The sequence below is a fragment of the Daphnia pulicaria genome, chromosome 3 (assembly GCF_021234035.1).
Source record: "Daphnia pulicaria isolate SC F1-1A chromosome 3, SC_F0-13Bv2, whole genome shotgun sequence".
NCBI lineage: Eukaryota > Metazoa > Arthropoda > Branchiopoda > Diplostraca > Daphniidae > Daphnia > Daphnia pulicaria.
The window spans coordinates 9,009,038-9,030,050 of record NC_060915.1 but is presented as its reverse complement, the minus strand read 5'-3'; the positions used below and the strand labels follow the sequence as shown (position 1 = coordinate 9,030,050).

The window sequence follows — 21,013 nt, the reverse complement described above, 5'->3', positions numbered from 1 at the left end:
TTATGTCGTCTGCTGTAGCTCCTGGCCCCTTTAGGCTTTAGCAAATATAGCAAGTCAAAAAGACAAAGAGCCAAACAGGTTTGCACAATCGTTTACAATTTTGTCTATAATTGTTTTAAATGTTATGTACATAAAGGGGAAAAATAAAAAAAAATTACAGTTGGGGTCACCAATCACCCGCTATTTTGGAATTAAATAATCTTCTAATTAGATGCTCTATAATACTCGTGAAATGGCAACGTTGTCTAGACTGTCAACAAAAACTTGTTGTTTGGAAATTTGTGTCCGCCTGTCCGGGAGTTACACTGAAAAGTGAAAACTGCGCGAAGAAACTGATTCTTCGCGATATTATAATTTGAAATACATTACGTGTGAAACGTTATTTTTTGAATTATGAGTCGAAATCCCTCTTCCTCGGCAGTTCCAAATGCAGCTGGTCAGCCGGCTGGTGTAACAACATCAACCAGCACTCCATCTGCATCTGGTCTTGAAGTCCTTGGAATACCCGGAGGAACATTTCTCAGAGAAGCTTTAACTTCGTGTAGTGATCCTCTTCAAGCTATCGAAGAATTTCAAGTTGAAAATGGAATACTTCTACCTTCTTTAAGACCAATGATGCCACTTTTGGATTTACACGGAGTAAAGCGGCTTGATTTCCACATATCTGTCATGGAGGTTGTTTACATGAAAAGTTTTAAAACACACTTAGTTTTCAATTATTTATTTGCTTTTAGGCACTTCGTGATAAGCTTTTGGCCCAAATTGCTGATTTAGGTAATGCATCTTTAATTATTTTAAAACCAGTTTTTATTTTACATTAACTATTTTCAGGCCAAAAAGAAGGAAAAGAGAAAGACAAGAAATTGAAAGAATTGCTGAACAAAAGCTTTCTTGTAGTTAAAACTAAAGCTCTAAGGCCAGTTGTTATGGCAGTTATGAAACACCTTTCTCATGTTGATGAAAAATACCTCAAAGTTTTGGTAATGTAATACATTTTTTATTTGAATTCAGAATTTAATGAAATGATTAATCTCAGGTGAAAGACAAAGAACTTTATGATGATTGTGATACTGTGGTTAAGAGGCAAATGTGGAAAGGTATCCTCTTAGATTACATTTCAAATACAAGTATTATAACTTTTCATTCAAATTTTAGACAACCAATCCCTTTTTGGTGATGAGGTATCACCTTTACTCAGTCAATATATCAAGGAAAAAGAACAACTTCTCTTTGATCAAAATAATCTGACAAATTTGTTTTTCCTGCCATCTCCTAAGGTAAAGTTAAATGGTATTTAATGGTCTTTGTGGCACTACGACAAAATATATACATTTTTTATTGGTCAAGGAGAGAAATATATCTTTCTTTTTCGATTCCCAGGTTCGCCGCCAAGGAGAAGTGGTCCAAAAGCTTGCGCATATGATCGGAAATAACGTTCGGCTGTACGATATGGTTTTACAGTTCTTACGAACATTATTTTTACGTACTCGTAACGTTCATTATTGTACTTTGCGTGCTGAACTGCTTATGGCTCTACATGAGACGGAAGTGCAAGAAATTACAAACGTTGATCCATGTCACAAGTTCACCTGGTGCGTGGATGCTTGCATAAGGGAACGTAATGTCGACACCAAACGTTCTCGAGAGATTCAAGCGTTTCTCGACGGTATAAAAAGTGGCCAGGAGCAAGTTCTTGGAGATCTGTCTATGATGCTGTGCGATCCCTATGCCGTCCATTTCTTAGCTACGTCATCGTTGAAGATTTTGCACAACCTTGTTGCATCGGAAAGTTTGCCTCGAGAACACCATATTTTACTTTTGTTGTTACGGATGCTTGCGCTCGGTTTAAGCGCATGGCAGATGATCGATTCTCAGGTAGGACGAAGATTCAAAACAACCATTATTCCTTTATTAATTTCAGTAATCTTGTGCAGGAATTTCGGGAACCACGGCTTGATTCTCAAGTTGTCACGAAATTTCTTCCGGCTCTCATGTCTCTAATGGTGGATGATCAAGTCCGATCTCTAAACTCAAAATTACCCAGTGATGAACGTGAATCAGCTTTGACCATTATCGAACATTCAGGTACATGTAACCATTACTGTGAAGTTTCAAGGCACGTTTACTTAATGATTCTAATAATAGGACCTCCACCCGATGCATTCCAAGCATACATATCTGAAAGTAGTGTACCTTGTGTTCTAGCAATGTATTACACTCTCCAGGTATTATTTATACTATATGTGAACAATGGCATTTATTACCTTCATTCCTCGGATTTAGGTGGCAAGAAGTAGAGACAAAGTGGCTTTAACTCGTGTTTTGGGCACGCTTGCTGTTGGTCACGGCGAACGATCATTCGAAGATCCTTTCCTTCACACTTTGGTAATATCCTATTTTTACCTATTAGATCATTAAAGTAAATAACTTTATAACTGGAAAATAGGTTGCCCATCTGATTCCAATGCAGGATGAATTTGTCAATGAAATGTTTTGCACAGTTGTTTTTGATGAATTTTTTTTTACATCAATTGGCAAGGAGAATGTCGTCAGACATTTAACAAAACTTGTGTGGTATGTTCACCATAAGCTACCTGCTGCTAGACTTGATACCTTAATGAAAGCACTTCAACCAAATCCTCAATCCCCTGAAATCATGCATCAGGTAAAAATATTATTATATTGGCATAGAAAAAAATTAAAATGTCCATAAATGTGCTTTGCCTTTAGGTCTATAAGCAACTGGAGCAAAGAATTGAATCATACCAGCTGAACCCATCATCTATGACTCAAGGAGTCCACAATGATGACTCTGTGTTGATGATGAATGTACCTACTCCAATGTCAATATAGAATAAAACAGTGTATTGGTCAGGCATTCAAACAGATTTAATGATGATTTATTGATAATAGAGCTCCAAATTCATCCCATCATGAATCTCATCTATCATAAGAGAATAAAACTTTAGTCAATATGGAGTAGCCATAAAAAAAAATCAAATTAAAAAACTACTTACAGTCCTCCAGTTTGATGTGATCCTTGTAAATAGTGTACCATTTCTTTAGAACAATCTTCTCCCATCTAGTACCTGTCTGCGCAGCAATCAATTTTTTCAAATCTCCAATTGTGTCGTCAGGGTTACATTTGACTCGAACTTTCTTGCCAAGACGATCGTTGCAGGTGATCTCGATCATTTTGTATAGGTAAGACTTGTCACTTTGTCAGGCCTTATAAGTGAACAAAAGGCAGAAATATTAGTCTGATATCAACTAAACAAATGTAAGTCGTGTACTCTCAAGTGGACAGCAGCGCTGTCAAACAACAAAACTTTTCAAATTTCAATGAAATATGAACTTGTTGGACGAACGAATTTTGACGTGATTTTGTGCGACGAAAAGAAGCAGAAGACGACGCTATGACCAACACAGTTGCCTTCCGAATTTGTTTTTAATATTTTAGAAATGAAAATAATCTTAAAATAATTTTTAAGAATGGGAATAAAAATAAAAATAAAATTCTAAATAAAAAACTATTATTGTTAGGTTAGTTTTAGTTTTCTACGTATTTTATCATTTTGTGTGTACACCGAGTTTACATTACATTTGACAGCTTGTCCCGACGTCGTCTTCTGCCTTCTGCTCGATGTGTTTACGATTAGTGTTATCATATAAATTTATACGTTTGTTTTTTAAAGGGGACTGGCAATCCTTTTTTAAATTTTCTAATTAAATTTTAAGCAACTAAAGATGTTTTCCGCCTTAAAAAAGTTAGCTGCAGGAAACAATAAGAATGAAGCAAATGGAAAAACTCCAGCTGGAGGACAGCAAGCAATGCATGCATCTTTACAAAAGAAATTTGCCAAAGGAGTGCATTATAATAGTAAGATAGTGAATTTTTGTTTCCGTAATGATCTTGTCCTTAATTCAGACTATTTACAGTGAAGATAATTATACGAGGTGACAGAAATGTAGGTAAATCTTGCCTATTCCACAGGCTTCAGGGAAAAGCTTTCATAGACAATTATGATCCAACTCAAGAAATACAGGCAAGTTTTTTTTTTTTTTTCTTTTACAAATGGTTCCTTATTATCCATTTAAACATAAATGTTGGGGGATTTTCTGAAAACCTATTTTAACATAGGTTGCCAGCATTCAGTGGAGCTACAAAGCAACAGATGACATAGTCAAAGTAGAAGTGTGGGATGTTGTTGACAAGGGCAAAAAGAAAAAACCTTTGGAAGGCTTGAAACTCAATACATTAACTCCTGCATCTCTTGCTGAAGAACCAGCATTAGATGCAGAGTTCCTTGATGTCTATAAAGGGACGCATGGAGTAATTATAATGCTAGATATTACAAAGCAATGGTGAGTGTACAGGTTGAAATATTATTGTAAGCCTTTAACTAATGTATTTCAAGGTCAATAGGACATTTGACTACGTTAAACGAGAACTTCCAAAGATTCCAACAACCATTCCCGTTATGGTGCTTGCAAATCATCGAGATATGGGACACCATCGATGTGTCTCTGAAGACGACGTGAAATTTTTTATTGAAAGCTTAAATCGGTATGAAAATAATTAAAGTTAACAATTTTTTTTGTATTTCTTTTCGAATACTTATTGAATCTAGGAGTAAAACTGATGCCCAAATTCGATTCGGCGAAAGCTCTATGAGAAACAGCTTTGGACTAAAGCTTCTTCATAAATTTTTCAACTTACCATTCCTAGCTTTGCAACGTGATTCTCTCCTTAAACAGTTAGAAACAAATTTACAAGAAATGTCTCTAACTAATGAGGAACTTGATCTCTATTTAGAGACGGATGATGCTAGCTATGATAAGTAAATGATTATTATTATTTTATTTTTTTTTCGAATTATTTGTATTGTTTCTTTTTGTTGACAGATTTCTAGATCTACTTACTCAAAAACGACGGCAAACAGCTGATTCACTAAGCGCAGCTACAGCCTCAAATGCCGTACAAGCTCCTGCTCCTAACGCACCTATATCATCCGCACCCGCCGCAAAACCGCAAGCGGCGGTCAATCCAGTTCAAGCAACCACATCTAAAATAATGAAATCTTCCATAGACCAACCAAAACATGCAACACAGACCGTGAATAGTAAGCCAAGCCTTGAAATCTTTTGAAAAAAAAAAAAAAAAAAAAATATTATGTCCATTATAGCAGGCGATTCTACTAAAAAGGAGAACGAATTTTCCAGCGTCGAAGACTTTATTGTCGATGGGGACGACGGAGAGCAAGCCTTGGGTTTCCTGTCTTCCGTCGACGAAATACCTAGTTCAATGGTAAAAGGGGTTTTAGTCGAGCAAGATTCAGACAGGTAAAAGAAACAAAAATTACCAATTAATAAATATTTTATTTTAAAGCATAAAATGGAAATTTAGTGATGCTGAGAATGAAGGCAATCCCATGGTGATGGGTTTTCAAGATGAAATCGATGATGAGGATTATCTTCGAGCATCTGAGTTTGGAAATCCTGTTACACAGATCTCAGATTCTTCTTCGGACGAAGAAGTGCCAGTTCCACAGGCCGATAAAAAAGAAGCAGCTGCTTATAAAGTGAATAAAACGGTTGAAGATATTACTATCGAGGACGACCTAGATGACTGGCTCAATGATGGCGCTGAAAAATTACCTTCATCAAAATTGAAAGTTTCTTCATCATCGAGTTCCCTGAAAAACAATGAATCTGTCAATCGAAAAGTTCCTGAACCAAAGACGGTAGACGTTTCGCTCGAAGAATTGTCCCTTGAAGTGACAGGCAAGAGTAAAAGAGTAAAAGAAAAAAAAAGCAAACGGAAATCCAAAAAATCATCAAAGGATGAAAGAACCTCAAGTAGTCCTGCTCCGGATTCCGATGTAGTTGAGGAATCCCGTCCTTATAACGAATACGAAGAACTCTAAAAGATATTCATTTTTATTATTATTATCTAATCATTTAGACCACAATATCGATTTGTTTACTTTTCTATTTTAAGTTAAGTGGTGTACAAGGTATAATGTGTTCTTAAGCTTTTCAAATGCAAAAATATGTTGACAAAGGCCATCATTTATTTATTAGTTAAAAAAAAAAAAAAAAAAACATGAAGCCTTAAATAATTTTGGATAATTGCCGCTTAATAAATGTATGAGTTTTCTAACGCCGCTTAACTTTATTTTTATTTTATAACCGTTAAAGTTGGCTTATGTTATTTTATACAGAACTGGAAAGCAATAGAGAAGAAAAAACGGACGCTATATAATTGCGAGATGAAGATAGTTAATGAAGGGCAGGGAAAGGGTTATGTATATGTGATATTACAACAATATTTAAATGACAATATGGGATGAATTTGATAATGATGACTGATACAGTATTGCTTGCATGGAAGTCGCTCATGGAAGTCGCTCATGGAAGTAATTCACATCCATTGTCGAATATTTTCCTGCGAAAAGCCGAAGCAGTAAGTTTATGTAAGCTTAGACTTTTACTTGAGGATGTCTAATTACCTTGACTTCCTCAGTGAGTTGACCACCTTCTAGTAGAAATTCAAGCTGAATACGCAGCTGAGGGGGAATGTTCTTCGAGGATTGGACCGGGAACTGACTTGTACATGTCAAATATGGATGGGATAAAAGCTGCTCAATTGATGGTCGATTGCGCGGATTGCGATCGAGACAGCCTTTTAGAACTGCTATAACCATCGGATCAGCCGTCAAAGGAAAGTCTATAACATGACGCTCATCAACGATGGCACTGATTTTCTCGATCGTGTCCCTGAACTTGCTAAAAGGTGGGTTCTTGTAAATGAGACTGTACAACATACAGCCAAGAGACCACACGTCTGTTTTCCTGCTTATCTGTATATCAATAGTGTAATATTAATACGAAGATTTCGAACGGATAAGAATTCAACATACCTTATACTCTTGGTACGTTCCAGAAGGCGTAGCAGATTTGATTGCTTCTGGTGCCATGTAATTGTATGTACCGCACTGGCTGTCCTTCATTATCGACGTCATGTCGGCCTAGAAAGAAAACGATTAAATCGATTCGTTTAAGATTTTAACAGTTCTCATACCTGGATAGAAGTGGCAATACCGAAGTCAATCAACTTTAAGCCTCCATTGACCAAAAGAAAGTTAGCCGGTTTCAGATCTGTATGAATCACATCTACAACGAAAAGATTAATGAATGTTCAGACTAATAATAGAAACAGTAATTACTCTTGTCATGAATCTCTTTCACAGCTTCTAACATTTCCTGCCAGTAAAAGCGAATCAGGGTAGGGTTGATGGCGTTGAGACTGGTGCGAGTCCGGATGACAGTTGCGAAGTCGGTATCACCCTTTTCCATTACCAACAACAATTTCTCTTCTTCTTCGTTGTACTCGCTACAGATTTGTATTACTTTACGAATTAGAGGGCACATAGTAGCAATTAACTTACTATTCAAGAAGGCGGACGACGCGAGGCAAACCTTGTAGTTGTTTCAACAGCCGGACTTCATTAATATAGCCTTCAGCTGTGACTTCGTCAACGGAATCAAGACGAACAACTTTTAAGGCAAATATGTCAGTCATTTCTTGGTTCAGTACCTGCGTTTCAAAAGTCAATAAATAAATCTAAAAAAAATGAGTAACGCAAGATTACAAGTTCAACCTGATATACGACACTTGATCCCCCACGCCCAAGCGGTTTCATGACGCTGTAAACCTTGCCGTTTACTGCTATCTGCTTGGTTTTCGGAGTCGGTCGAGCATTTGGAGGGGGTAAAATATTGTTGCTGGAAACTGGGGGAATTAATCTGCTTTGTTGCTCTACGTGATGTTGGATGGGAGCAATTGGTTGAACTTCTGCCACGACGCTTACCACTGGTTGAATAGGTACTGGATGCGGAGGTTTAGAGCTTGCTAGATTGAAAATTGGAGACGTTTCTGTCTGTACTTTGGGTAATAAAATGCCGAGTGTTGGTTTTTGTTCATCGTTATGCATTTCAGTATTCGAAGTCGAAGCTAACGAAACTAGGGATGATTCTCGTATTTTGGTTGTACTAAATGATGAATGTCCAGTCCACGTCAGCTTTTTAGCTAGTGGTGTTTGCGCTTGATCTAAAGGATGCATTTTGACAGTCGGTTGTGTCGGTAGTCCAAGAGCGCTCGCTGTATCTGAAGTAGAATTCAATCCTGATTTGTTCTTGGCATTGGTGAAAGCATATATTTCTTCCATTTCCGAATGCACAGATGGTAACTTATTGGTCGAAAAGGATGACTTTTCCGGTTGGTTCCATGCAACAAATTCATTTTTTGCTTCAGGTAGAGGTATCTGTGGAACATCTGGTTTTAGAATATCAGCACAAGGTACTTCTTCTTTTACTTGTGTTACTATCCCAAGTCTTTCAGTAACTAGTTTGATGGAGGACTCTTTCTGAGATTCTGGATGATTGATTTTTGTGCCAAAACCTTGTTGGGTATTTGTGGAGGAAGGGCCATAACCCCATTTTGAAACCTTATCTTCTGAATTGCCAAATTTAGACTGTAGGTTGAGTGGAACCTCATGTTGCTGTTGGCTAATAGGCTTACGAAAGATATCTGGGAGAGAATCACTGGTGAGAGTCAAAAGATTGGATACATTACTTTCTTGGAGAACATTGTTGTAATGTGCTTTTTCTTGAGTGGTGTTTCTCTCAGCCATGTGAAGAGAGTGGTCCAACTTTCTTATCCTGTGAAGTTCTGGTGTTGATTCAGAACGACCAAACCTTGCATGGAAAGGAGTTAGTTACACAGTGGAATTTAACTTGAAATTTTTAAGAAATACTTTGGAGTTGATGGAAAATCATGTGTTCCAAATCTTGAATTATCATTTTCTTTGAAGCAAAGTCTGGGTGTCCGTGGCAACTGAGGCCTTCCTGGTGTCATAGGATTGAGATTGGAAGCAGACACACTGGATGGGCGGATCGGCTTCAAACCACTCTTCTTCCTTGCATATCTACTGGAATTGGTTCCTGTACCTCCATCATGATTCTGTGTATTTTCTCCTTTTGTAACATCATCACTAGAAGTGGGACTTGGTCTTTGCCAACCAGGGGTGGCACCAGTAGAGATTATTCTGTCAATAGACACATGTATAAACCAAGTACCAAGAGAAAAGTTTGCTGACACTACTTAAAACTTACATCGGTGGTTTTTTGCTATCAATATTTTCTTTTCTTATAAGTCCATACATTGCTTTAAATACTTTATACTTTTTCCTTGCTAACGGTCGCTCTCTACCGCATCAGTTAAATTCAAAACTTTTTTTCTGAATTGTCTGCATTCGGCTGTTGCCAGATTTCACAGAAATGGAATTCAGAAAGTCATTCTACGACGATTTTCCACTTTTTTTTTCTTGAATTCATGTAGGCCTAGAGTTAAGTTAATTTACAACCTCAAACTAATTGCTAGGAAGATTGTTTTACATGAACTTTTTTTTTAATTAATGAAAATATTCAGTGGCTAAAACCCTCTCGGAAATACTTATATGCTTATATTAACTAAGTAATTCAAACATATTTTGTCGCGTAGTAACAACTAACAACAGCAGTAAAAAACAACAGCAAATTCGCGTGTAAAGTTTTTATTTTACAGCTCACATTTTTTAAATAATTAAATTATAGGTGAATACGTGATTTCAGATGGACGCAAACAACGGCGAGGGCGAGGATAAAAGAGCGATGACTTTGTCGTACAATTTTTCTTTTACATCATTTCCCTGTTTTGGCATCAAGCATAAACATATGTTACGGTTTTATACGGTTGTGATTTATCGGAAATTTTTGTTCTTCTAGTATTTCTTTTTTTTTTACCCATATGAAGTCCAAATGGCTGTAATCACTAATACGCTCAGAGCCTATCATATTCGTTAGTTTGGATAGTAGCCAATCCACGTCCTGAGTAAAAAAAAATTTCAGATGTTTTTACTTTATTGAACAAGGAAAGAAAAATAGTTATAGCTTACCATTGGAGTAACTAATCGATCCCTTCCCCCAGAGAAGACGTAAATCTATGCAAAGCAGGTATCACAAAATGTTGATTCCAATTTAACTTCATATACATTTAATACAAATATAAATACCGGAGCTGTAATATTTCCAAGGTGATATTCAAACGGTTTAATTGATCCGTAGCGTAGCAGATTACCCTTTCGTCCAAAGTCGTAAGCCTGAAATACATTACCTGTACAAATGAAGCGAATTAAACGCAAATAAATAATCGTTAATCATGAGGCCAAGTAAATCCTGGCCATCACAAAAAAATAGGGCAGCAATAGCCGGTATTGTATTTGCACATGTAGTCCTACCCGCGTTGTAGTTTTGCGCAAATTGAGCAATAACTTTCACAGATGTTCCGCGTAAAAAATTTGCATCAAACAGTGGGATCAGAGTCTACAGTTAAGAACAAACAAAAAGAAAGGTAAAAAAATTATTGTATTATGCCTTATCTATATTGGATTAATATTTGATAACAACTTACTGGGTCTAAATTTTCACTGGGGCCTACAACCGCACGGAACCAATTTTTACAATACCGCGCTTGAATGTAAGTCTGTTCGCATATCACTTCCAAAAAGCGATCACCGAAACCTTCACTGTCAAGCCATCCATGAACACCAACAGCGTTGAGCGCAACCTATAGGTGGGAATAGTTTATACACGTAACAGATTTTAAAATTTAAAATTTGGACATCTAACCTCAATGTGGTTAGTAAATGGAGTCAAAACGCGCAAAAATTCGGTAGTAAAATGAGCGAATGACGACAGTGGTGCAAGGGCTACCTACAAAATAAGTTTAAAAGAATCTAAGTGGACCAGTGTCAATTTTATTATTATTATTTTTTTAAATATTACCATAATTTCTATTTTTTCATTAAGCTCTGGATGCTTGACCATAGCGATGAAAAACACCCCACATCCCAATGAATGTCCAATATAGGATAACTTGGGCTGACCCGTCTCCTTCAGTATATAATCGATCATGGACGGGATATCAGAATTTCCTATTTCATCCCAACTAATTCAATAATTAAACATGGGAGTTAGTCTTGAGTCGAGTCGAAGTTTTGATCCAGAAAAACATTTGCAATAGAGACTGTTACCTGAATTCCCAAAACTCTGGTTCATCGGGATTGAGGGTGGTGTGTCTCCTTGAAAATCTGTTTCCCCGAAAATTGCCGAGCCATACGTCGTAGGATTGTTCCGCTAATAAAGTTGCTGAGGTAAGGTAAGAGAAAGCTCTGGTCAGTTTTATTTGAATGGAAAAATAAATTTAGCTAAACGATTCAACTAGCATTTTAGCAATTTAGTTAAGGAATAGTAAATGTATTTTTTTAAATTCATTTAAACCAAATAACCACAAAAAAAAACCAATTAAGACTTTTAAGATTTAATTGTAGATTTAAGAATTCAGCTTTATCAAAAGGGTTCAAGCACCGCCAGGAGAAGGGAAAGAAGGGAGCAATGAACTTATAGAATAAAAGGTGAATAAAGAAGAAGTAAACCCAGGTAAAGGTATAAAATCTATATGGTGGCAGATTTTTACTGTAGTGATAAATCAAACTTAAAGTAGGTGGTAAATATCGAAAATAAGTAAAAAGAAAAAAAAACGAGAACATTTCGAGAAATTTCCGCTAAATACGGGTCGTTAACCTCTCATGGAATACGGATCCCTTAGATGCGAGCTCGTTGAACCATATAGACTGAACAAGACCATCCTTTCCTAATTCTAGTGCATCAACCAACATCAAGGTCCATTTTAACAATTTAGATGTTGCGTAAATAATTTAAAAGAAATATTACGTCGAAATATTTACCGAGGGAACGACTTGACGGGTTAACTACCCAAGTGCCGGACGATTGCATTACTCCATGTTGTAAAAATACAACTTTTTTGAGAGTATCGAATGATTTGGGTGGGATTCGGTGAAGTTCCAAAATGTATCTGTATACAAACCAATCACTGAATATTAAAACAATTTGTTCGATCTCATATCACATCAACTGTTATTTGAAAAATTTCTAACCCATCGTCCGTAGTCACTTGATGAATTTCGACGGGAAAGCCACGATTTTTGATGACTTGCGGCTATTACATTTCACGTTAATATTAATATTGACATACAGGTATACAAGAATTTTTAATTTATCATTAGACATCGTGTGTTAGATAACTTACTGGTGTAAACGAACGTTCAATGTTCGTAGGAAGGCGATCCAATAATCTCACTTTCTGTTCTTCCGCTTTTCTCCACCAATTTTTTAATATTGCGCGAGATTTAAATGAATATTGATGTTGCTTAATTGAGTTGTAAGACGCACCACAGAAAACTATTGCCATAAATGAAAACCAAAAATGCTTCTTCAGTCGGGTGAATATCATGATGATATATTTACTCGACTTTACTGACACAAAATCTTTGAGCGATTGTCCCGACTGACATTTAAAACCGGTCGCCTATACTGTCGCCAGGGAAACGTATTTTGTAGTATGAGAGAAGTTTGTAGTTTTTAGTGCAATATTTAGCATCTAAATTCAGTTTAGAATGATTTTTTTTTTTACATTACGTATATTATTAAACATATTCTTTCTGAGCTCATTTTAAGTGCGTAACAATTAAAATGATTTTTAAAATAGGCGCCGTTGAGCTTCGGAAAATGGCAAGTTGGCAACACCGTTTCCCACTTCTCCTTGAAGTTCGTCTGCACCTCTTCTCTTAGTTCTACAACCTGTCGAACGGACAGACATTTTACTCATTACATTACTCATGGTCAAACTTCACGTATGTACACGTCACAGTTTTGTAAGTTCTGAAGTTCTCATCATGGTTCTCATTGTAAAAGAATTTAAGTCAAGTAGTTGTTTGATTTTTTAAAATTTAGCTAAACAAGCTCTTTTTCTGTAATATTTGTTATGTTAATGGCACAAGTGTGTGAACTGTGAAGTAGAGAGGACAAAGGAAATTTGTAATGATTTGAAGAAGAAAGTGCATTGGCCAATTTTTAGACAACAGTAGCTCTACTTTGCAAGACTTTTTGGCTAAAAGTTTTGTTTTGGAATTTACTAGCAAAATTAAATGTGTGTCTTCTCTAATCAGAACCTCCTGTGACTTGTCTGGCTGAAATCTTTTAAGATTGAACACACAATTTGAAAACAAATGTAATGTAGAATTTTTGTATTTGTCCCACTGTCCACAATTCCACCTTGTTTCAACATACAGCGATATTTATGATTAATATCCTATTACACAAACAAAATGGTTAACCTGTTATCTGGCACACATAGATTGTCAAGTTGAGAGAAGTGTTAGCAGCAAGTTAAGAAAAAGCCGCAAGTATTAGGATGTTTAAATTTACCTCTAGCACGTTGTTTTAGATAAGTTGGTGATGTAGGCCTAAATGCCCACGTTTTATTTTAACAGATAGGGAAGACCCTCCACCTCCCAAAGGTATCGACATGTATGTGGGAAAATTACCACGTGATCTTTTCGAAGATGAATTGAATCGAATCTTCTCTACAATCGGAACTTCAAGGTGAAACGGAAAGGTTATCCTAATGCGTAACCAAAGTCATCGTTTTCAGGTGAGTTTGTTAAAATTACTTGTATCTAATTAACCTTAAGCTTACTTTTTGAATTCAGTTACATCAGAGATAAAACTGAAAATCGCGGTTTTGCATTTGTCGAGTACGTTAATCATCGTGCAGCTTCCAAGATTCGTAGAAAGTTGATACCTAACCGCATTTTATTGTGGGGAACAGAGATAGCTGTCGACTGGATCGAGTAGGGAAATGAAATCGATGAAGACGTCATGTCGCAGGTATGATAATTACATTAATCGTGTTTAACTGAACTGTAGTTAAATATTTTGTATCTCGTTTAGGTTACGTTCTTGTACGTCTGCAACTTGTCGCTGACAACTACAGAACAAGTTCTTCGTGAAAATTTAACTACACCTTTAATGACAGTATGTAGAAGCTTCAAATGATGCGTGATTTTGCATTTATCCATTTTCTATCTCGAGAAAAGGCTTATAAAGCCATGCGCATCATAACTAAAAATTTTGTTTCGTTCAAGATTCGCCATCTTTTATGCCGAACTATTACAATAGTAGTCAACATTCGAGTACAACGACGCGTGCACGATTGTCCCACGTCTTCCGACAGGTAGTTGATCTGGCTTGGCTTAACCTGTTTATCTTTTATATTGCTTTTTTGGCTTTTATATGTATTTAGCGCATATTTGTTAGTAGAGGTGTGAGTAAAGAGAGTTAGTAATTTTGTTAACATATTAAGCCAGATATGGGGGCACATCAGGTATAAACTTTCTTCGATTGTCGATCATATTAGCCTACATAGCGTAATAGGATAATAGAATCCTACACTCCCATGATTTTTTTTATGCGGTTCGATAAGTAGCTCATCGAACGGCAGGTTCAAAATTTTTTGGTTGTATTGAACGAGTAAAATGTATTGACTTCTGGAGAACAATGGACGGGGCTTTCCATTTTCCGTCTAATTGGAGCCGCCCATCTCGACTCACGCGCCATGAGTGGGATTCAACAAGTCCGCTACGAATTTCCAAGGGTTTCGCTCTTTTGGACCGCGGCAAGCGGTGCTCTTCGATCGGTAATAATTTACTTTTAGTTGATTTTAGGAAAAAGACGAAAGCTTTTGACGAGGCTAAATAAAAATTTTTATGGGTCCTGCGAAGCCTCTCGACATTTCACGCTCCACTACGCCGTCGGTGACTGACTCAGTACCCAGGAGATCGGGTGTCGGCCATCGTGTTTTCACTGACGCCGACGAAAGGGAAGTAACGGAAGTTTGACGCTTTTTGTTGATACGACGTCTACGTTTATGAAAACATGTCTGGACTACTACGGACACCAATTCGAATTAATTAAGCAACCTGTGCCTGGAATCTTGATTGGGATTTGGCCATCAATCAACTTTCGCAATATTTCGGCATCGACCTTATTCTCAAGTATGCGGCGGGCCGGCGGCCACTTTTTCTTTTGGCGCTTCTTTTCTTTCTTTTCATAGATGGATGGCATTGCACTACAAGCATTGTTTTGTCTGTTGTTGCTTGACATGCACGTTGACCGCGACCCGCAATAGCCGGTCACGCCTGTCAAATACGCCCGCCTGCATGTAATCCGAGATCCCCAAACAACTTTCTATCGAAAAGTACGACAACAAAACTTTCGGAGCACGAGAACAAAGGCTATGTTCACCAGCAGTCCGACCATGATTTTTGTCGAAGACTATCTGTGCAATTTTATCTAGAACACCTGGAGTTTCCAGAGCAAGGATCATAACAAACTCATCATGTTTTTTTTGTTTTTTTTTTCTTTCAATCTGGCAATTTGATTTGACACTCTTACTTCCGGTGGAGTTCCGGTGCAAAATTAAACGTGATTATAGATTGGAAATTTGTAACACTAGATGGCGAATGGTATATTGTTGTCGTTTTAATGGTATAGATTGGAAATTTGTAACACTAGATGGCGAATGGTATATTGTTGTCGTTTTAATGGCGCTCATGGCGAACAACAAATGTCGAAAGTTATGTTTACTTTTTGTTAAGTTCTTAGTTTATACGGACCAAATTTAAAATTATGTGTAAGTAAATCTGTAACTGTTTTTAGTCTAACCGGCAAAGTTTATGGCTTACATTTATCTCTTAGTCTACTTTTCCTATTTCTAGTCTACCTTTTTCCTGTTGTCCCATCAAGGTAAATTATCAACTAAAAAATCGTCGACATTCAGCTTCATGCCGATGACGGATAGAGGTGAAATTTTATTGCTATGTTAGTTAAAGCAATAAATTCACAGCAATTGTTTCTTTACATATTTCCAGCAAAGAAATGGACAGCTTTATGACTTGGTGCAGACATCTCACATAGGACCAACTTTCTGACATAATGACTCTCCTGTCATTTGGGGATCCAGCCAAGAACACCATAACTCTTCAGCCAAATATTCCGAGTACATCAAATGAGATCCCTGTCGACTCACCATTTCATATCGGACGCCACTCCGCTCCCGTCAATCTGGAAACAACATTCTGACGAGGTAAAACTGTTATTTCTCTTATTGATTTATATGAAACTGTCACGTATTTATTTGGTACATCGGGTCTCATATCCGACCTCAGCGTCAGACAATGGAGATACCGGTACAGTTTATCTGGCTTGCCCTGAATAGTTTATCTCAAGTTTCATTTTGGGTTTTAAATGCCACAGAGAATTAGCTAATGTTAGTAAATGTAGAGTTAGATTTGTTTTAGTAGCTGTGTATGTTATTTTATACAGACAGACATGGGAAACGGTGGGAGTGATAGGACGTAGATTGTGGAGGGAGTAGAAATCGAACACGCGGAACATTCCGTATCAACAACATAACCATCATGCTCGCACATCTAGTCTTGTCCATCTCCGGTTAAGTTAATCATAGCCTTAAAAGGAAAGTAGCTGAGAGTGATCTGGAATGTTTACTTAAAACATAGGAATAGTTTGTGGTTACAGCTTCCAATTCCCAAACATTCACCTTTGGAAAAATGGTTCGAAGAACTCTTAACAATTTACAAGGATTCGGTCGTATGATGTCGGTCGTTTTGACGTCGTCTACTGCGAGGAGAGGCTGCTCGATGTTATCCACTTAGTGAGCCGAAACGGCAGATCCATCGTTTTCACTGCCGTTTTGACTCTCATCCCAGTCTACATGTTTTCCATAATCGGGTATCACGTTCAGTTTCACGCCAAATTGTTATTATATCTTCAACATGGTGGCTTACATTAATTACAATTTTCCTACTCTTCGTTTCGTTAGTATGTGTGCAATTGGTGGATTTTCCATTCCTTGTGCTTTCAACTCTCGACAAAGCATCCACCGATAACAACGCTAGGTCAGACCATTTCTATAGAAACTTGTGCTGGACTCGGCAAGTTTAGTTCACCAGTCTTCTGTCTTCTTTGGGCCCAGGTGTGGCAGCAGAGAGTTGAAGACAAAAAATGATTGTCATTTTCTTCAAAGCGCAGTTGCTTTGTGAAAAGTTACTGCACTCTGTTTGTTTGTTGGTTATGACTTATGATAACTTTTTTATAGTTATAGTTAATTCTTGATTCTTAATCATAGGTTAATCTTGTCTTGTCTTTTAGAACACAGCACATGGTCACATGTAGCTATTAATCAAAGGCACTTGCTACCAGAATTCTCCATGAACGGTAATTCTTTAATAACATTGGTCTTCAATCTTCAGTAAGGGGTTATTAGTTTTACAGTAATTAAGGTTTCTTAAATTAGTCAATCTCTAAAACAGATTCCATTAATTGTTTGGAATGTTAAATTACTTTACTGTTATTGATCCAGTAGGCTAAATCCAGTAAAATTATAATTTCACACAAGTTTTACAAAATGTTCTAAAGGTATTTAAAACTTCCCTGCTGGTTTTCTTTGACAAATATATACATATATATTTTCTTTGGTAGGATTTGTCATTCAGGTTAAGTTGAACCTGTTTGCTGTTGCCGTCTTATGCAGAACATTTTTATTTGCCACCTTGCTGCTTGCAAACTGCATAAATTGGGAAGCTGCATATTTTGCACATTTACAACAACTTGTTTATTGTCTTTGCTTTATATCTGATTTGTATAATAGGCTTTCCCACTGTTTGTTTGAGCCTTTGAGGTATGAATGAAATTTCCTGTGGTGTTGCAGTGCAATGTGCTGATGCCTGCCTGTTCCCAGGTTTAAGGAGAACTTAAACAAAATCGATAGTGTACTCATTAAGTGTATTCTCTATGTGAGACTATGCAAGTGATTTGAGCAAAATGTTTGTTTTGCTTCTGTTTTCGCGTCTTCTCGGTAGAATTAATTATGTCTAAGGTCTACTTGTAATGGGAATTGATTGTGACATTGATTTGAGACAAGATCGTATGAAGCATATTATTTATGAATGTGCGCTAAAAACCAACAAGTGTGTCAAAAATATCTTGATTTTGCGCGTAAAAGCTCTGAAATGTGGATTCGGTTAGTTAGGTTAGCCGGTTAGGTTATTTAAACCACGCATTTTAATGTTTGACTTATTATAAGTTTTTTAATCTGTAACAATTTTCAACAAAATTGAAACATTCATGTTTTGTAAAAATGTCAAAACTTAGCAAACTTAACATAATCAAAATATTTAACTATCTATAAACATGTAAAGATTTCATTTCCTTCTTTTCGAAACCAATTTCCAGACCAGTTATTAAATACAAACATATTTTATTACATTCTAAATAAATCACACTTGTAGATTTTACTTAATAAAGTTATCAACGTATCATTTTCTAAATTATGTTTACATTCACAGAATTATTCTTTACCGTAAGCATAAAATGTCTATACTTTGCTGACTTTCATATACAAATTAAGACGGGGAAATACTGCCTTGATTGACTGCGACCAGAGAGATTACCTGGCCTGTGTAGAAGAGAGAAAAGTGCATAGCCAGTTTTGCTAGAGAGCGATTAGTAATAGTAAGATTCCTAGTTATTAAACTCATTCATGACCCTCCAAAAATTTTCCTCAGAATCTCAGATCATGCGCCTTCCAAGTCCCCGTTCGACCAGAGCCCTACTCATCCTCCTAGATATCACAGCGGATGAGTGACCATCAGCGGGCGTTGGTTAGTGATTAGTTATTGAAACGGGGCCACATTAAAAAAGGGAGCCCAGATTTGCACTTGTAATTTATCTACGTCTACACAAATTATCAGTCTTCAATTCCAGCAATCTCTCGTCGGTTTTCCTAACGATATAACAGCGGCGAAGGATTATAAAACCTGAAAGGAGAGTAAATTTTATTTTATTTCAAATCAATATTTCATTTCCCTATATATTAGAGCTTAAATGGTGGTCACCACAACCACTTGATTGGTAACATTGTCTTGCAGTTGTCTTCAAAATAAATGACAGCATAGAATTGGATCTGCGGAAGCCGGCAATATTTTGGAGATTAACTACGAGTTGAATGCAAAACATTAACCTGAAATGTGATACATTACATGCCACAGTAATAATTCGAAATTCTAGACAACATCAGTCCCTTGCAAAAATAAACTATTTGTCTATGAAAGACATAGCTTGCCTTGCACTATTGGATTGTATACCACTTGTTATCTGTTGACACAAGCACCTAGGTCACTCGGAAACTTTAGCTGAAATTCTCTGAAAACATTAAGCCAAGAATGCAATAAGAATCGTTATCTAATTTGACTGTTGTGTGCGTAAAGTTACCTCAAAATCCTAATTTGAATTTGTTTTGATTTTTGTAAGTAACTCATGCCACTCATATGATGTCTTATGATTCAAAGTTTCCTCTAAGAGCAAAAAACTGCCAGACGAAGCTGTCACATTCGGAGCGCTGTTCTTTTGTACTGGTTCTTTACTGACCGCTAGATGCCACTGACTTCAATTGATTTTGTCACGACTCACGTCGCACGAAGACAGCCTGCATCATGAAACGTGGCGAAACAAATTGTTGCTATTTTGTACTTATTGTTCTGTGATTCCAAATTTAGAATTGAACTTTGATTGTGTAGGTTTATCTCGACCTAGTTTCAGTCATTCCAACAAGTTACTTAGTGTCGACTTAGTGCTCAGTCACTTTCCATCCATTGGATCCTTATGCTGCCAAAAGCCTGAAACTCATATTTGAAGCCCACAACAGTGGAAAATTTTAGACAAATGTGCCGAGATGAGGTATTTTCCCATTACTACTACCACACCAGAAAAATGAAGCATTAAGACTGTTATAATTTATATTTTCATATAACACAGGGTATTCTTGCTATCTTTTCCGAATCTTATGATTTTGATAGTGGAACCTGTGAGACAGCATGTTTGTTATTATGACTGTTTCTACATCTGTTTAGAAGGCAACCCAGCTGAGAAATAGGTAGAGTTTTATTTTTCATGGAAAAATGTTGTGTAAATTTGTAAATAATGTCGATAATTTTCCTTATCTCATTGCAATGTAGAGTTTCAGTTACATGAGGAGTGTGAAGTTGCCATGTGCATTCATCACCCACATCACCCAAATGATAAAGGTAAGCATCATTATCACCTTTTTCCATGCTACAATGAGTTTAATGACTGAGAAGTTGCCCAGCCACCATAGTATCAATCTACAACGCAGTTTCTTCATGGAATCATGTGGTCCTGGCATTGACATCCTTGGCCAATGCTGGCTTTTTTCCATGACAGAAGAGGGACTTCCACCAACGTTCTGCTCCATCCTTATCTTCACAACGTACGCTCATCCAGCTTCACTGCTTCTGATGCTGCTACACTACTGTTCTCGCTTCACTGGCGAGTTAGTTCACTTCAGTTGCTGTGACACACCTGCAGTAACTCCTCACCACGGGATTGTGGCCAGGTACCCGACAATGACTTATTTTCGTAGATTATCTACTAGCAATAATCTACTTGCGTTAAACTCTCTGTCTGTGTAATAATTCCAAAATCAGGCCCTTCTTGCGCGCTGAAGTGCTACTTAGACGTTTCTTTTTTCTAACGCTAGATGGCTTTACGATAATTTTCAACTGTCAAAACAAAACAGTCAGTTTCAGTACTTAGCAAATCTCTTTAAACATTTATCGGCAGCTGTTGCGAGGAAATTTTTTAGTGAAAACTGACGATAACTATTGCAGCAACAAAGCTCACTTGTTAAATTTTCTATAACTGCTTTTTTTTCTACTTCCGGTTTTCTCATTTCAGTCCGTAGCTCAGTAAATATTCATTCGACGCACAAAAGAACCACGTATTCGTGATCCTCGTCAAATTTGTGGCAAAGTTCATGTTTTTATTTGTCCGTACGCGTACTTCCGGTTTCGAGAATTATCCTGAACGTTCAGGAAAATTCTCGATTTTGGCCAAATTTTGGATTTCGTTTAATTCACACCCAATTGACCCCAAATTTCATGTAGATCACGAA

General features: G+C 36.9%; 4 protein-coding genes and 1 long non-coding RNA gene across 17 annotated transcripts; 3 read left to right on the top strand and 2 right to left on the bottom strand.

Moving 5' to 3' along the window:
* The first annotated feature begins 237 nt into the window (after positions 1 to 237).
* Positions 238 to 2,878, top strand: LOC124329062 (negative elongation factor B-like). Its single transcript, XM_046788017.1, has 11 exons — positions 238 to 675; positions 735 to 774; positions 832 to 980; positions 1,037 to 1,097; positions 1,156 to 1,277; positions 1,381 to 1,875; positions 1,935 to 2,085; positions 2,146 to 2,225; positions 2,284 to 2,385; positions 2,447 to 2,665; positions 2,731 to 2,878. The coding sequence occupies exons 1-11, from the start codon at positions 394 to 396 to the stop codon at positions 2,851 to 2,853; spliced, it is 1,824 nt and encodes a 607-aa protein (XP_046643973.1). The 5' UTR covers positions 238 to 393; the 3' UTR covers positions 2,854 to 2,878.
* A 723-nt stretch (positions 2,879 to 3,601) lies between these two features.
* LOC124329080 (rab-like protein 6) lies at positions 3,602 to 6,065 on the top strand. Of its 2 annotated transcripts, none has more exons than XM_046788058.1 (8): positions 3,602 to 3,880; positions 3,940 to 4,046; positions 4,142 to 4,365; positions 4,427 to 4,567; positions 4,632 to 4,841; positions 4,906 to 5,123; positions 5,190 to 5,343; positions 5,408 to 6,065. In XM_046788058.1, exons 1-8 carry the CDS (start codon positions 3,748 to 3,750, stop codon positions 5,925 to 5,927), a joined length of 1,707 nt encoding a protein of 568 aa, XP_046644014.1. In that variant the 5' UTR covers positions 3,602 to 3,747; the 3' UTR covers positions 5,928 to 6,065. The 2 variants fall into 2 exon arrangements, with proteins under 2 accessions (XP_046644014.1, XP_046644013.1); XM_046788057.1 differs by having other exon boundaries at positions 3,603 to 3,880; positions 5,187 to 5,343.
* A 99-nt stretch (positions 6,066 to 6,164) lies between these two features.
* LOC124329037 (dual specificity protein kinase Ttk-like) lies at positions 6,165 to 9,335 on the bottom strand. The gene is made up of 9 exons (XM_046787969.1): positions 9,178 to 9,335; positions 8,820 to 9,110; positions 7,665 to 8,760; positions 7,452 to 7,600; positions 7,230 to 7,396; positions 7,085 to 7,176; positions 6,924 to 7,031; positions 6,513 to 6,863; positions 6,165 to 6,448 (listed from the first exon to the last, which is right to left on the bottom strand). Exons 1-9 carry the CDS (start codon positions 9,225 to 9,227, stop codon positions 6,425 to 6,427), a joined length of 2,328 nt encoding a protein of 775 aa, XP_046643925.1. The 5' UTR covers positions 9,228 to 9,335; the 3' UTR covers positions 6,165 to 6,424.
* A 336-nt stretch (positions 9,336 to 9,671) lies between these two features.
* LOC124329426 (gastric triacylglycerol lipase-like) lies at positions 9,672 to 11,160 on the bottom strand. Its single transcript, XM_046788487.1, has 9 exons — positions 11,136 to 11,160; positions 10,888 to 11,036; positions 10,732 to 10,815; positions 10,514 to 10,669; positions 10,341 to 10,425; positions 10,116 to 10,216; positions 9,999 to 10,043; positions 9,847 to 9,930; positions 9,672 to 9,752 (listed from the first exon to the last, which is right to left on the bottom strand). The coding sequence occupies exons 1-9, from the start codon at positions 11,158 to 11,160 to the stop codon at positions 9,672 to 9,674; spliced, it is 810 nt and encodes a 269-aa protein (XP_046644443.1).
* Positions 11,161 to 12,754: 1,594 nt separating this feature from the next.
* Positions 12,755 to 17,807, top strand: LOC124329254. 12 transcript variants are annotated; one of them, XR_006916676.1, is made up of 8 exons: positions 12,755 to 12,836; positions 13,455 to 13,615; positions 13,674 to 13,851; positions 13,915 to 13,998; positions 14,109 to 14,197; positions 15,769 to 15,825; positions 15,894 to 17,460; positions 17,524 to 17,807. It is a non-coding gene; the product is annotated as an uncharacterized LOC124329254 (long non-coding RNA). The 12 variants fall into 12 exon arrangements; XR_006916680.1 differs by having other exon boundaries at positions 15,741 to 15,825; XR_006916683.1 differs by having other exon boundaries at positions 13,674 to 13,718; positions 13,793 to 13,851; positions 13,915 to 15,825.
* Positions 17,808 to 21,013: the final 3,206 nt, after the last annotated feature.